This window comes from Aplidium turbinatum, chromosome 7, assembly GCF_918807975.1.
Source record: "Aplidium turbinatum chromosome 7, kaAplTurb1.1, whole genome shotgun sequence".
In the NCBI taxonomy this organism is placed as follows: domain Eukaryota; kingdom Metazoa; phylum Chordata; class Ascidiacea; order Aplousobranchia; family Polyclinidae; genus Aplidium; species Aplidium turbinatum.
The window spans coordinates 31,229,031-31,241,732 of NC_137478.1; the positions used below are offsets into that span (position 1 = coordinate 31,229,031).

General features: G+C 36.9%; 2 protein-coding genes across 4 annotated transcripts; one reads left to right on the forward strand and one right to left on the reverse strand.

Annotated features, from left to right (window-relative positions):
* Positions 1-573: 573 nt before the first annotated feature.
* Positions 574-12,643, forward strand: LOC145774715 (uncharacterized). 3 transcript variants are annotated; one of them, XM_082586008.1, is made up of 5 exons: positions 574-1,289; positions 9,203-9,372; positions 10,567-10,606; positions 11,341-11,395; positions 12,502-12,643. In XM_082586008.1, the coding sequence occupies exons 1-5, from the start codon at positions 721-723 to the stop codon at positions 12,571-12,573; spliced, it is 906 nt and encodes a 301-aa protein (XP_082442134.1). In that variant the 5' UTR covers positions 574-720; the 3' UTR covers positions 12,574-12,643. The 3 variants fall into 3 exon arrangements, with proteins under 3 accessions (XP_082442134.1, XP_082442135.1, XP_082442136.1); XM_082586009.1 differs by lacking the exon at positions 9,203-9,372 and adding an exon at positions 2,031-2,089 and having other exon boundaries at positions 597-1,289; XM_082586010.1 differs by lacking the exon at positions 9,203-9,372 and adding an exon at positions 2,043-2,089 and having other exon boundaries at positions 602-1,289.
* Positions 3,555-7,573, reverse strand: LOC145774440 (uncharacterized). The gene is made up of 5 exons (XM_082585691.1): positions 6,171-7,573; positions 5,574-5,896; positions 4,791-4,925; positions 4,415-4,695; positions 3,555-4,298 (listed from the first exon to the last, which is right to left on the reverse strand). Exons 1-5 carry the CDS (start codon positions 7,541-7,543, stop codon positions 3,555-3,557), a joined length of 2,856 nt encoding a protein of 951 aa, XP_082441817.1. The 5' UTR covers positions 7,544-7,573.
* Positions 12,644-12,702: the final 59 nt, after the last annotated feature.

Sequence of the window (12,702 nt, forward strand, 5' to 3'; positions counted from 1 at the left end):
ATTTTGGAAAGAAAAATGTTAAAGTGCTGTACGAATAAAGGCTAGAGCGGACACTTAGTCTGATTTTTAAAAGGTGCACTACATTAACATTAATAAAACACCGATGAAGTTGGGAAATTTTTAAGGTGGCTATGAGGAAATTTGTTTGGCAATCTGTTGTTTGTTTGCCTGGCAACTCTGTTACCATTACCTACTATAGCCAGTCTTAGACAAGCAGACAGCATAAATACAAAACTGCATGGGTTTTGCTGGCGGGTGTGCTACATTGCCTATGATTTGTAAAATAGCAATTATTATTTTCGTTATGTGGCGCAGTAAAAGGGGTGTGAGGACAGTGATGAATCAGATTAATTAATAGATATTTGTTGAAATCGTTAATCAAAACACAAATAATTGCACAGCAAGGTCAGCTGCCACCAAATGTAGCAGGCTAGGACAAGCAGTGCTGAAGAGATAGCCTACTTTCGTACACTGTACCGTAATATTACTAGAATAATACTAATAATTAATAACTAATAAATACCGTAATATTACTAGGATACATTCAAACAGTAAATAGTTATGGTTAGCTTATGTTTGGTGGAAAAGCACCTGAAGATTCAAAGATTAAGCACTGGTATTTTTGACAGTTACCGTATGGTACATTTTACTTCAGAATGGGCTAGGTAGTACTTTTAGCTACTGTATTATAGAAACTAGGCTTAATTTGAAGTTTAGGGAATGATGGCTGACAAGAACATTTATATTTTTGATAATTCATTTGCACCAACTAGAGATATTACTGTTCCCTGTTGTGGGTTGAACAGCACAGACTTACCAAGTCAACAAAGGAATATATCACCAGCTATGTCACAAGAAGATCTGTATTGGTATCCAAATATTTCACCAGCTTTGTCAACTGTAACTATTCCTGTACATAATCCACTTGAATTATCACCTGCTATAGGTTTACAACAAGATTATGATTGTGAATTACCTACAGGTCCATGCTCCCCTCTTGGACAACTACTTTCATCTCACAGACAATATTCCTTGAAGTCTAAGCCAAAATCTTTTATTGAACTGAAAACCTCTTTGTCCAATTTAAACAACTACTTGAAAGAGAGATATGCAAATTTTACCTCAAGAAAATCTTGTAATCTCCTGAGCTCAAGCTCTTTGCATGCATCAGAAGCAAATGCACAAAAAAACGCAAATTGTAACAAACTGCCTGGCCATGAAAATTCATGTGCAAATAAGAAGATTTTCAGCCAAGACATCAAGTCTTTGTCATGTCAACATTCCAACAGGTAAGATTTTCCATGTTTTACACCTAGCAGTCACTAATGTTTATCTGTCGCAATATGCTATTCCTAAACCAAATTAGTATTTGTTGTGGCCAACCTTTTATGAACCACATTTAGTTGCTATAAAACTAAAAAAAGAGCTGACACAAACCTGATAAAGGAGTTTGTACGATTAGTTCCACAGTGAGTAGTCATGTAGTGCTGATGCCAGGAAGATCGTTTCTTTTCAACATGGCAACTGTATTTTAGTCAAATATATGTAGTGCAGAGATTTAAAATACCAGTTTTTCCAGTGTGGTTACATCTTTTTGTCCTTGACTGCAAACAACGCAAAATCTAATCGTCACATTCTCTTGTATATTGAAGACACCTTTAAGAACCTGTGCTTGTAAAATGTAAAATTGCCTATAGGCCAAGTGATAATTGCTGAAGACGAGACTACTTATCTTAGTGTGAAAACTAACATGTCTGTATAGTTTGGAAATTTTATTATATGTCATAACAACATGGTTGTTTGGTTGGTTTTGAATCTTTATCCTCGGACTGACAAAGCCTTGACAGGTTATTCCTGGTAGTTTTGCATACTTGTAGAGGCTCTTGACGCAATACCGGTTACAGTGATTGACAAAGTGAAGTTTTCGATTGTTGAAGTGTTGTTGGCGGAAAATAATTCCATCCCTAGTAACATAAATCAAGCAATGTTGTTGAAATATGAAACATCATAACAATTGAGGTTTTTTAAAGCTTTATGTGTAGATGTTGTTGTGGTGCAAGCCACCACATTCAAGAATCTGCCAAGAAAGGTATTTATCATTTGCTTGCCTAATTTTGATTATATGTAAAAAATCACTATATTTTTGGCAAGTTTATGCCACACCAGACAAACAAATAATAATGATAAATGAAAACGCTTTTAAATCATTACTTCTAATAATGCTTTGTATATGTTAGGGATAGTCAGGGATATCTACAACTACGGGATTGCTAACTAGAAAATATCTATGACAGGAGCGGGCCGACGTCAAAATCACCACATTGTGAAGATACGATGCAATCAGGAGGCACTCAGTCAGTGGCGTAGCCAGGAATTTTGAAAGGGGGGGGGGGGGGTTGACGGCCGGCGGGCGAAGCCCGACGTTGTCTTCGCGAAAGGCGACACCCAGCGGCGGGGGGTCTGGGGGAACTCCCCCAGAAAAATTTGAAAAATTACTTTGAATTTGGTGCGTTCTGAGAGCATTTTCAACAAAAATGTTGGTATAAATATTCCTGTAAAATGGTGCTGTCCAGTGGCATAGCAAAAGGATAAGATCATGTTTTCTTGGGCATTTTTCGGTAATAAAGCTAAGTCTCTATGTTTTTTCCTTGTTAATTCCTGGCTGAGATATTTGAATGTTTGGTATTGGCAAAACTCGCTCTTGTGACGTCACACGCGTGCCAAAGGGGGGGTTGTAACCCCCTAAACCCCCTTTGGCAACGCCACTGCACTCAGTCATCTATGTACAAGTACAAAAGTGTACCATGTAACTAACCGTATATTTATGGAATATTCAACTTGCGTCGGCATGTAGCCATCAGGCTAAAGAAAGCTCTACCACAAACGTTAATTATGAATACGGTAAGCAATAAGAGAAAACAAAATGGGTATGCATCGTAACAGGAGTCATAAATTCAAATTAAAACGTGTGCAGTAGATATGAAGCAATAAAACAGATAGTTTTCTTTTAGTTACACAAAATAAAGCATAAAAATACTACCCTAAAACACAATAGAGCAGTGGCGTGGTTGGAATAGCGAATACAGTAAAGACGTATAATAACCAAGCACACACAGACATTAGTGCCAAAATAAGCGTTGACAGTGACTAGCTCGTCTGCAGACTACTGATAACCGAGGAGCCTGAAAGGTGTGATAATATTGCGTAAATTCCAACTTTCATGAGCCAAACACCTGAAAGCATTCTCGCTAATGTGGATATAATGCTAGCTAAGCAAGAGCCGAAAAAGTACCGGCATCGACTGAAATCAGCTTTGAAAAGTACTTCAGTACTCCATACTTGGCTCAAAATGTATTGTTGGTACCAGTAGCGGTATCGGAAAAGTACTTCCCACCTTTAATCGCAATGAATTATAACATTATGCACAAATAATACTGGATAGAAGTCTGGTGACAATCATACGCATAATACATATAGTGTGAAAAAAATGAAAAATACAAGTTCAATACAAATGACATGTGAAGATATGTAAGCATATTTCCTACAACTTAAAATTAGCTGTTACTAGAAGCTTTTGATGTTAGTTTTCTGATTTTTCGAAGCAGTTTAGGTTGTGGTGTATCAACAGTTGGTTGACTGTTAAAACGTTTAAGCTGATTTTTTGAAAAACAATTAAAAGCACATTGCACAATTAAGTCAAAATTACAATGCCCAGTAGAACATTTTGTATTTAGTAAACTAACAAGAATCTTTGATGAGCAAAGCATCTTTTTGATTGCATCAACAAAGGCACGCTGATGACTGTTTAAAGATAAAAACTTTCTCATCATAGAAGGATCATTAATGATGGCCTGATAACACTGAGCAGCCAGTACAGTTGTCCCAAAGCAAAATTCAGACGGTTCACATAAACCTCCTCGGTTAGCCATTTCAAACAGATGCTTATGCTCATTTGGGATGGAGCTCTTCAAATCAGGCTCATCATCTCCCTTTATTAGCAACTCCTTGCAAGCACAGCACTTCGTGCGGCGTACAATGCTGCGTGCAATGTATCCGCTGACATAGTAGGCAATAGCAGCATCCGATTCTGACATATCCTCTAATACAATACCAAGAAAAAAGTCTGCAAGCCAAACCTGCTCTTCATTAACTTCACTACCATCGTCATCATTAGAAAAAATGTCAGAAATTCTTGAGGCTGCCAACAGAGTTTGCTGCTGTAGCAAACTTAAGCAACGTATTTTCTTTTCAGCCAAAAGCAGCTGCTTGACGGAAATAAAGAAATTGCCGCCATTGACCTGTATACAAAAAATGAAACTCAATATATGTAACGCACTAAAAGCAACACCAGCGAATCCTTAGCAAACCATACAGTGATCTCTAATAATACTAGTACAGAATAATATAAACTGACCTGCCTATACCAGCCAAAGCGGCCTTCAATAGGATCCGACATAACCTTGCCTGAAAGCAGATAATCAAAACCATGATTGGTTTGAAGGTAGGTGGCAAGTTCAACTACTGCTCCCATGGACTGAATGCAAGCTGTGAATGTCTCGTTGGAAAGCCCAGCCGTTCCACAAACACGCCATTCTTCAAAAATTTTTGTTGCTTTATTCAGAAAAAGCAACCCAACATGATTTGTCTCATGGCTGATGCTTAATGGAATGAACATAGGATCTCTTTTCTTCTCTCCTAAACAAAGTACCAAAATTTTATAGGGTTATACATAGGCTCAGCTTATCTGCACTATAGTGCTTGTTTCTTTGACCTCCATAGACTGTACATACCTTTAAAACAAGTTTTAACAGACATTACTTTCCAAATGTTGGTGACAAAATTGATATATCGAGCAGTTTCTGAAAATGCTGAACAAGCTGTGCTGTAATGATCCAAGCCACGAACAGTTGATTCATTGAAAACACCTGCATGCCAAAAAATAACTAGTCAATAGTCACACAAAAATACTAGTAAAGCATTGGCATGAACACAAACACACACCTTGCACATAAATACATAAAATTTATTACCAGCTATATAGCTATAGCTTGAACATAACAAATTTACGCTATGCTGATGATACTGTTCTGTTGGCTGAATCACAAGAAGATCTTCAAGAAATAGTGGACAATGTTAACTCAATTGCCAATTGGTAAAGAATTTAATATGAAAATTAACGCTAAAAAGACCAAATCAATAATAATCTCAAAATCATCAGACACTCCAGTACTCCAAATTATAATTGACAATGAAATTATACAAAAAGTAAAATCTTTTTCCTATCTTGGACATTTAATAACTGAAGATGGGAGATGTGACCATGGAATTTTGAGACGGATAGAAATTGCAAGAACTACATTTGGAAAAAAGAAAAAATATTTTAACCAATCAACGTTTAAAATTACCAATTCGTCTCAGGATCTTAAAATGCTATATCTGGTCAACACTATTATACAATTTGCACTTGATTACATGTTCTTCAAGTTTTTGAAGAAGTTACATTGAATGCATTTTCTACCAAGTTGTACATTTGTACAATAATGCATTTATAAGAACACTAACCAAACACCTACTGAGAGCATGTAGTGGAGATGTCCGTGAAATGCTGCTTGGATTTAATGAGGATTTCTTCAGTTTGTGAGCAACCTTTAATGCCTTGTCTTCTTCCATAGCATACAGGCGAGACAAATGATGAAATTCTGCAATACATGACTGACCAAGCAGGTGCTCATGGCCAGTACAAGGGAGATGCATCCTTTTCCTTTTTACAAAATTGTTGTAAATATTCTTCAGGTTATGAGTAAAATCAAAAAATAAAAACAGTTTTTCCTCTTTTCTCAATGGATGCTCTATGCTGTGCGAAAGCTTTCCACCACACAGATCAACAAACAATTTCCTATAAAACAAAAAGTACAGCTTAAAGTGGTGAAAATGGTATATACAGCAATAGATGTCACTTTGTTTTTAAACAATGTTTATAAAAAGTTGCAAATGCAACAGGCAAAAGTTTGAGTTTTTATTTCATTGAGATCTAAGAGACTATCGAGCATATGAGAATGAAAGCATAATAAAATATTTTATTTAAACAATTATATATATGAACAGCTTACGCAGTAAGTACCCAAACAAACTACCGGTACTATGATGTAATTAGAAAAATGTTATCTTACCTGTTACAGACATGATTGTCTGCAGATACAGCAACTACAAAAAAGATATCATTGAGTGCAAGCATCACACGTTCAAACCAACTCTTCAACAAATTAGTGTCAAGTTTTTCTACAGGAATGAGACAAACAACATCTTTGTACTTTCCACTTATTGATTGGACCATAAATGTCAATACAGTTTTTGCAGGCTGACCTTCTTCAGTTAAACCAATGAAAGAGCCACTAGTATATTCAACACGCTGAGCAGTATACACTTCGTCCATCATTAAAACGACAATTCGTTCCCGTTGAGATAATTCAGATGTTCGTAATCTTAAATATTCCAAATCCAGTTTTGCAAAGTCAACAGTCATTCCAGTAGAAAGCTGACGAAGACGGCTTCGACAAGGCAATACAAAAAAATTTCGTAGTTTTTTATAAAGGGATGAACTGGTCAGTTGCCATAAAAATGCAGTAGTGATAGTATTGGTGGAATAGCGACGAGCATTTTTTGGTACTTGGAGTAAAGATATTTGTTCTACAATAAATTTTAATAAAGGCACACATGTGTTTTCATTGCAAATGGTCAAATCTATGGATGCACATTGCTCTAGACATGATGCAGCTAACTCCAACAACTGAGTATGACTTATACTATCAAATGACTTGCTGCATAGTGATTTACATAATGCCAGTAAATTTGTAAGCTCAGAAATGGTTGTTAAACATTGAGAAGCGAAGAGATGTTTATAAACTATGCGAGGCAGGACTGCAGAACACACATATGCTTGAACTTCCAAAGCATCAGTAACAACAACAGAGGATAGAAGTTTGGGTGCAAATGTGAAGTCTTCAGAAATGGCAATATAATGAAACTGGATATTTGATTCTTTGAAAATAACGACATAACCACTTGGTAATACTTCATTCTGAATATTTGTCTTAAATGAAGCAAAATTTTTGATCACCTCTTGTTGGAACAGATTTTGATTTTGTTGTTCAATGACAGAATTTTCTTTTTTCAACCTGGCAGATGCAGATGATGCAGTTTTGCGAGGCACAGAACTTGCCTTTGTCAGATACTGGGGTAAAGCCAAAAAAACACGAGGAACTGCAACAGATTTTAATCGCTTTCTTTGCAATGTACTTGAACCCCGTACTTCCATTCGATCAATTCTTGTATCACAAGAATCCGTTACAAAGTCATTCTCATGAAAATGCAGGGAACATACTCTGGATGACTCTGTGACAATCCAATCTTTCCTCGGAATTACTTTTATCCATTTTTGTTTTAGCTCATGTTCTTTAGGAAACCTATATAAAGCAATTTTCTCTTTACTGTCATTCGTTTTATAACCAGTTTTACAACCTGGTACACAACATTTATACACCATCTTTCAGTTTACATTAAATACAGATAGAAACTTAACACTGCAATTTAGCTGAAAGCAATATACATGGATCGATAATGGTACAAGCAGTGTAAATATTTTTAAGGTAGGCTGTCATGAAATATTTTTACTGGCTTCCGGTAATTTTAGTAAAGTGACAGTTTCACTTTACTGGTGACTGCCACACAAAATTCTTGAAGTCTAGTTTAACCAGGCCTACTCCAGAAGCTGAACTGGCCTTTCCTGTCTGCTCATTCATAAAAACAAGTGATACCTACTGCCATGAATCAAACTTGTGATCAGGTCAGCACCTTCAGTGAAACTTGCCTAGCCACTTGATTATCAACGTACCGTAGCTGGTGAGAATCAGCAACAATGTTGGTACTGGTAAGCCTAATAACCCCATAGTGTGAGCATGTACTGATGCAACCTGCCATCAACTTTGCAGAGTAGCCTACGATTAGTACATGCAGGGCAGGCATAGGATTGTTGTAGTAGTAGGCTACGGTACCATACAAAAAGTTAATGGCATTTAATGCCGCATAAAAGACAAGGGGGAAAGTCTATTTGAATTGTCAGATTACAAAAATAGATGTTTCTATATAGTTATAAATAGCCTAAACTCAAGTTTTTAAAATTTTTGACTAGTTAGCAGGAAAGTTTATATCCTAACTTGCATATATTGCTTCTGCTGAACCCCTAGCCTAGCACACCATTTTAGTAGCCAGCCAATCTAAGCAAAGAATCACTACAAAGCTTTACATTTACTCCCTTTACTTAAATCATAACCAAGAAACAAAACTAATTCTGCAGTGACAATCTAATAAGCACAGAGTTATGAATTCTCTGGTCAGCACACTGCAAACTTGCAAAGGAATTGTGGAAACACTTCAAAGTTCAAAAATACCGTCGGCCCGCTTATGACAAAATTGCTGAGTCATTAAACGTGAGTTAGCAATCCCGTAGTTGTAGATATCCCTGGGGATAGTTTAAACCAGGGCTTCCGAAACTTTTTTTGCTCGCGACCCCTTCTAATCTCCTAAAATTTTTCGCAACCCTTCACTGTTAAAATGATAAATAATGCCAAATATAGCTTACATTTGTGATATTGATGTAAAGGTTTTCTAATGAAAACTTAAAACAAGCAAGCGGTAGCCTACTGAATGACTGCTACGTTACAGTTTACACGCAGCCTACCGGAAACAAAATAAAGAACCAAATACATTTATTCAGATGGTTGTGAGTGTAATGGATGTGACATCTTTTTGCTACAAAGCAAGCCTAGCCGTGACTCAAAGTTGGTTAATGCTGGTTCCAAGGCGGTTTCAAAGCTGCTTACAGTAGTTTTGATAGTTGTTCGTCAACGTTGAAAACGCTAACTCGCACAAATTGTCGTCGTAGGCTCCAGCTCGTGTCCGACCATTGGTTTTATTTTCCAGTCGGATGTGACTTTGGAGGCCTAGTCTATAGTGGAACAGGCGTGGGCAAAGTCACATTGTATGGAGAGTTGGGAACGTGGTTGTATTAGCTTTTTTTTTATTTTTTTTTTTTTCTGAACCTTTTTTACATTATTCTGTTGTTTTTTTCGAACCGTTCCATGCCTTCCCTCGTTCTCTTCCTCCAGATTGATCTATCACTGGCAAATTGTTTCCACGATTCTAGATCAATGTTTTCTGGGTGGAGGGAGACTTTAACTGATCTTTGTAATTGCGTCGTTGGTGAGACGATCCTCTCAACGAGTACCCAGCATTTGCCTCAGTTTGCTAGAAATTTTCAAGACAAATACGTCAAAACAAACGACAGGAGTGCGGTTAGGCCTACTGCTGAATCAGGTAATGGTAGATATTTCGCTGTAACGTCAAGCCAAAAAGTGTAAAGGTGTTTTGCATAAAAATTTATAAATTTCCACAAAATTTAAATTTCAGGTCAGAAGATAGATCAGTAAATTCTTTCTGAGAGAAGTGCTCGGTAGGCCAGCGACTTTGTTTTTCGGTGCAAATATGTTTTGGATTCAATATAATTTGGTATTGTCCAATTCTGGAAGAAAATAGCCTACTTCTGAAACCGTTAACAGATTTGACAAACGTTTAATAACCAAAGGTTTTAGCATTTCATTTTACATCATTGTTAACCAAAAATTTTTCAGTAAATGAGAACATTTCAAACGAATCATTTGCTATTTTTTGTTTCCAGACGTTTAATGTGTTGATGAATGCTTTAATTTTAGATTTCAATGTAGGGTAAAATCATAGATGTTTTCTCTACGGAGGACAACTTAAGTTCGTTCAGTTTTTTTAAGCAAATCTGATAAATACCATAATTTCAAGAACCAGATGTCATTGCCAAAATGGTGGGCAAAGTCTACATTTTTTTTTCGTTAGAAAAATCACGACTTCAATTTTCAACACTAATAAACTTTATAGCTTCAACTTTTAAAAGCTATCTTATTTCACATTGCAATAAAGGGGTTTTAAATTCCGATTTGCTTTACCACATTAATTTTCGAAAACACGTGCATTGAGTGCCCGACTCTTAATACAGTTAATAACTTGCACAGAAGTGTAAATATGCAGTAGCCTACTTTGTGTAAAATTGTTACACTCTGTGCCACCCCTGAAGTTCGTTACGCGACCCCTTGCAGGGGTCGCGACCCCCAGTTTGGGAAGCCCTGGTTTAAACTACATTGTGTATTTCTGTTAATGCATGCTTAACTATATTCTTTCATTTTTTGAAAATAGGCTACATATTATTTGTTTGCAGTAGGCTGTGGTATGTATTGTGTGCCTACACAGAAAAATATAAGAGAAGATGATCCAGAAATCAAAATTTATCAATCGATTGTTTCGTGCTCGCTTAAGAATATTGATGTGTTGATAGAATATAGCAAAAGCATGAAAATTTTCAGTTAAGGTGTTAAGGCTTTATTGTTGTTTGGGTTAGTCTTTCATTGCGTTTATTTGTGAGCATTATTTGTCAATCAATTTAACTTACTGGGATAAGTGCAAATTTTAAATGATGTCTTATAGGTAACCAGAAAAAGAGAACAACAAAAAGACTTGGAAAAAAGTAAGTTTCATTTTTGGTTAAACTTTCAGACAAGCGTTTCATAAGATCGCCAAGTTTTTTAAGATTAAACCAAGTTAGCGATGAGAAATTAATAAAACTAAATAAATCTACAAAATTCAGGCCCAAATCCCGATTTACTTCAAGTTTAAGTTTGGTCTGATCCAGAACTTTGCCCCAGAGCTCCAAACAAGGTAGTGAAGTCACCGAAAATGCTTCGATTACACTTTTAAATTTTTGCAAGATAGCAACCTACTTAGGCTCAATCTAACCGACCCCGACTGCTCCACCGACCTGGTGTATAATTTAGTCCATGTGAGATTGTTTAAACCATGCTCACAGAATTTCAAATTAAAGTTTTTTTGGTCAAACAAACTCATTTCTCATGTCTAGCGATATTACGTTTCAGAAAATAAAACCTATTTTATTTATAACTAAACGTTATAGCATTATAGGTCAACATCCACTTCTGTCCGTCGGCTTTCATTTTCTAGTTTTGCAGCTGGAAGCAGCTGACTCGATGACTGCTATAGTCTTTCGCTGCTTCCTGTTTGTTGTGGAATCAAGATTGCTTTGGTGTTATTTTATTCATGTTGTGTATAATTGTACTGTACCTCTCTCGCAACAGACAAAATAAAAGTTTTTCTCTCCTCGCCACTTTAAAGTACAGTAGTTTTGACTTTGCGTTTCTGTGAAGCCGTTTGCTCAGATAAACATTATTGCATTTTTTATTACAGTGCGATCACGGAAGATAGTTATGCGTCGGAATACCATCCCACCCATGAGGAAAACGTAAGGTTTGCTTTGAAATGTATTTTATAGTAAGAGCTGTTAAACTTGTTTATTCTAGCAAACATTGCTAGGTTCGGATTCTGCAAGAGCTTTTTTATCGGCTAAGGATCGAATATCATTAGGTATGATATTGGTTGGTTGGTTGCAGGGGTGTCGGAACGGCTTTTGACTGGGGGGGGGCAAGATTATGAAAAAAGGGCACTTTTGTTGCTGAAAGGCCAGTTATTTTTAAGTTTTAAGATAAGATATAGCGATAATACTCATCCTATCAGCTCGTCGTCGAGTAATGATACAAGTGACCGGTATACGAAGAACAATGGCACGGAAGGAAATCATGCTATGTTATAATGATGTAGGCTAACCTACTGTGATACAGAATTTTGTGTCCTGAATATTATTTTGAGGCAGAAATGAAAGATTAAAATTAGGCTAAAAGCGAATAGCTGAAATTGTTATATCGTATTGAAACTGTGCAGTAGCTTACATGACCTTATGACCTTAAAATGGCACCATTGCCCCCCATGCCCCACCATCCACAAAAAAATTGAGGGCAGGGGCAATGGTACTTTATATTGACATCCACCCCCCTTCCCTCCCGCTTCCGGTGCCCCTGGTTGGTTGGTTTATCCTCAGACTAACAAAGCCTTGATTGGTTATTCCTGGTAGTTTCGCATACTTGTAGAGGCTCTTGACACAGGGCCGGTTACCAAGATTGGCAGAGTGAAGTTTTCCGATTGTTGAAGTGTTGTTGCCGGGAAATTATTCCATTCACTAGATGCCGCTGAATGGAGAGCAGTCCTGAAAATGCGTTGCTCAAGTGCACACTCCGAGAGTCGAACTTGCGCTGCGTGATTTTGAGCCGGGCGCGTAACCACTGAGCTAACCGGGCGGACATATTCGATCCTTAGTTTATGTATTTTTTCTTTGAAGCAATTTTTTTATTGTAAAGTTAGTTTTTACAGCATTTCTTGCCAGGTTCAAAATATTACTAAGACTATATTAAATTAAGCTTATGTTATGTTTTCAACCACATTATAAGCTAGTTTGTATACGTCCATTATCCCTTGCTCATCAGCACTTTGGGAACGTTGTATGTTGTTTTGCAGAGCACTTCCTTGATTTATGTGATCCTTCCCTATCTTGTGATGGGCTCAGCGCTACTGGTCTTGATGCTGTGACCAAGCCATTCTTTCAAACCCATCTTTGGCCCAATCCACACCACTGGCCTCAATCGCGCAGAAGAACCCAGCAAATGTTTAGAAAAGATAACGCCTTTGGAAAATCATTCTTTTGCTTTCATGACTTCT

What these genes read in the sequence shown, in the direction of transcription:
- LOC145774440 (XM_082585691.1), bottom strand. Translation starts at nt 7,543, where the DNA reads ATGGTGTATAAATGTTGTGTACCAGGTTGTAAAACTGGTTATAAAACG. An exon ending in GACAATCATGTCTGTAACAG is followed by an intron (nt 5,897 to 6,170) that starts GTAAGATAACAT and finishes TTTGTTTTATAG; the next exon opens with GAAATTGTTTGTTGATCTGT. An exon ending in GCTTTGGCTGGTATAGGCAG is followed by an intron (nt 4,299 to 4,414) that starts GTCAGTTTATAT and finishes TTTTGTATACAG; the next exon opens with GTCAATGGCGGCAATTTCTT.
- LOC145774715 (XM_082586008.1), top strand. Translation starts at nt 721, where the DNA reads ATGATGGCTGACAAGAACATTTATATTTTTGATAATTCATTTGCACCA. An exon ending in TCATGTCAACATTCCAACAG is followed by an intron (nt 1,290 to 9,202) that starts GTAAGATTTTCC and finishes CCACGATTCTAG; the next exon opens with ATCAATGTTTTCTGGGTGGA. An exon ending in TAGGCCTACTGCTGAATCAG is followed by an intron (nt 9,373 to 10,566) that starts GTAATGGTAGAT and finishes GATGTCTTATAG; the next exon opens with GTAACCAGAAAAAGAGAACA.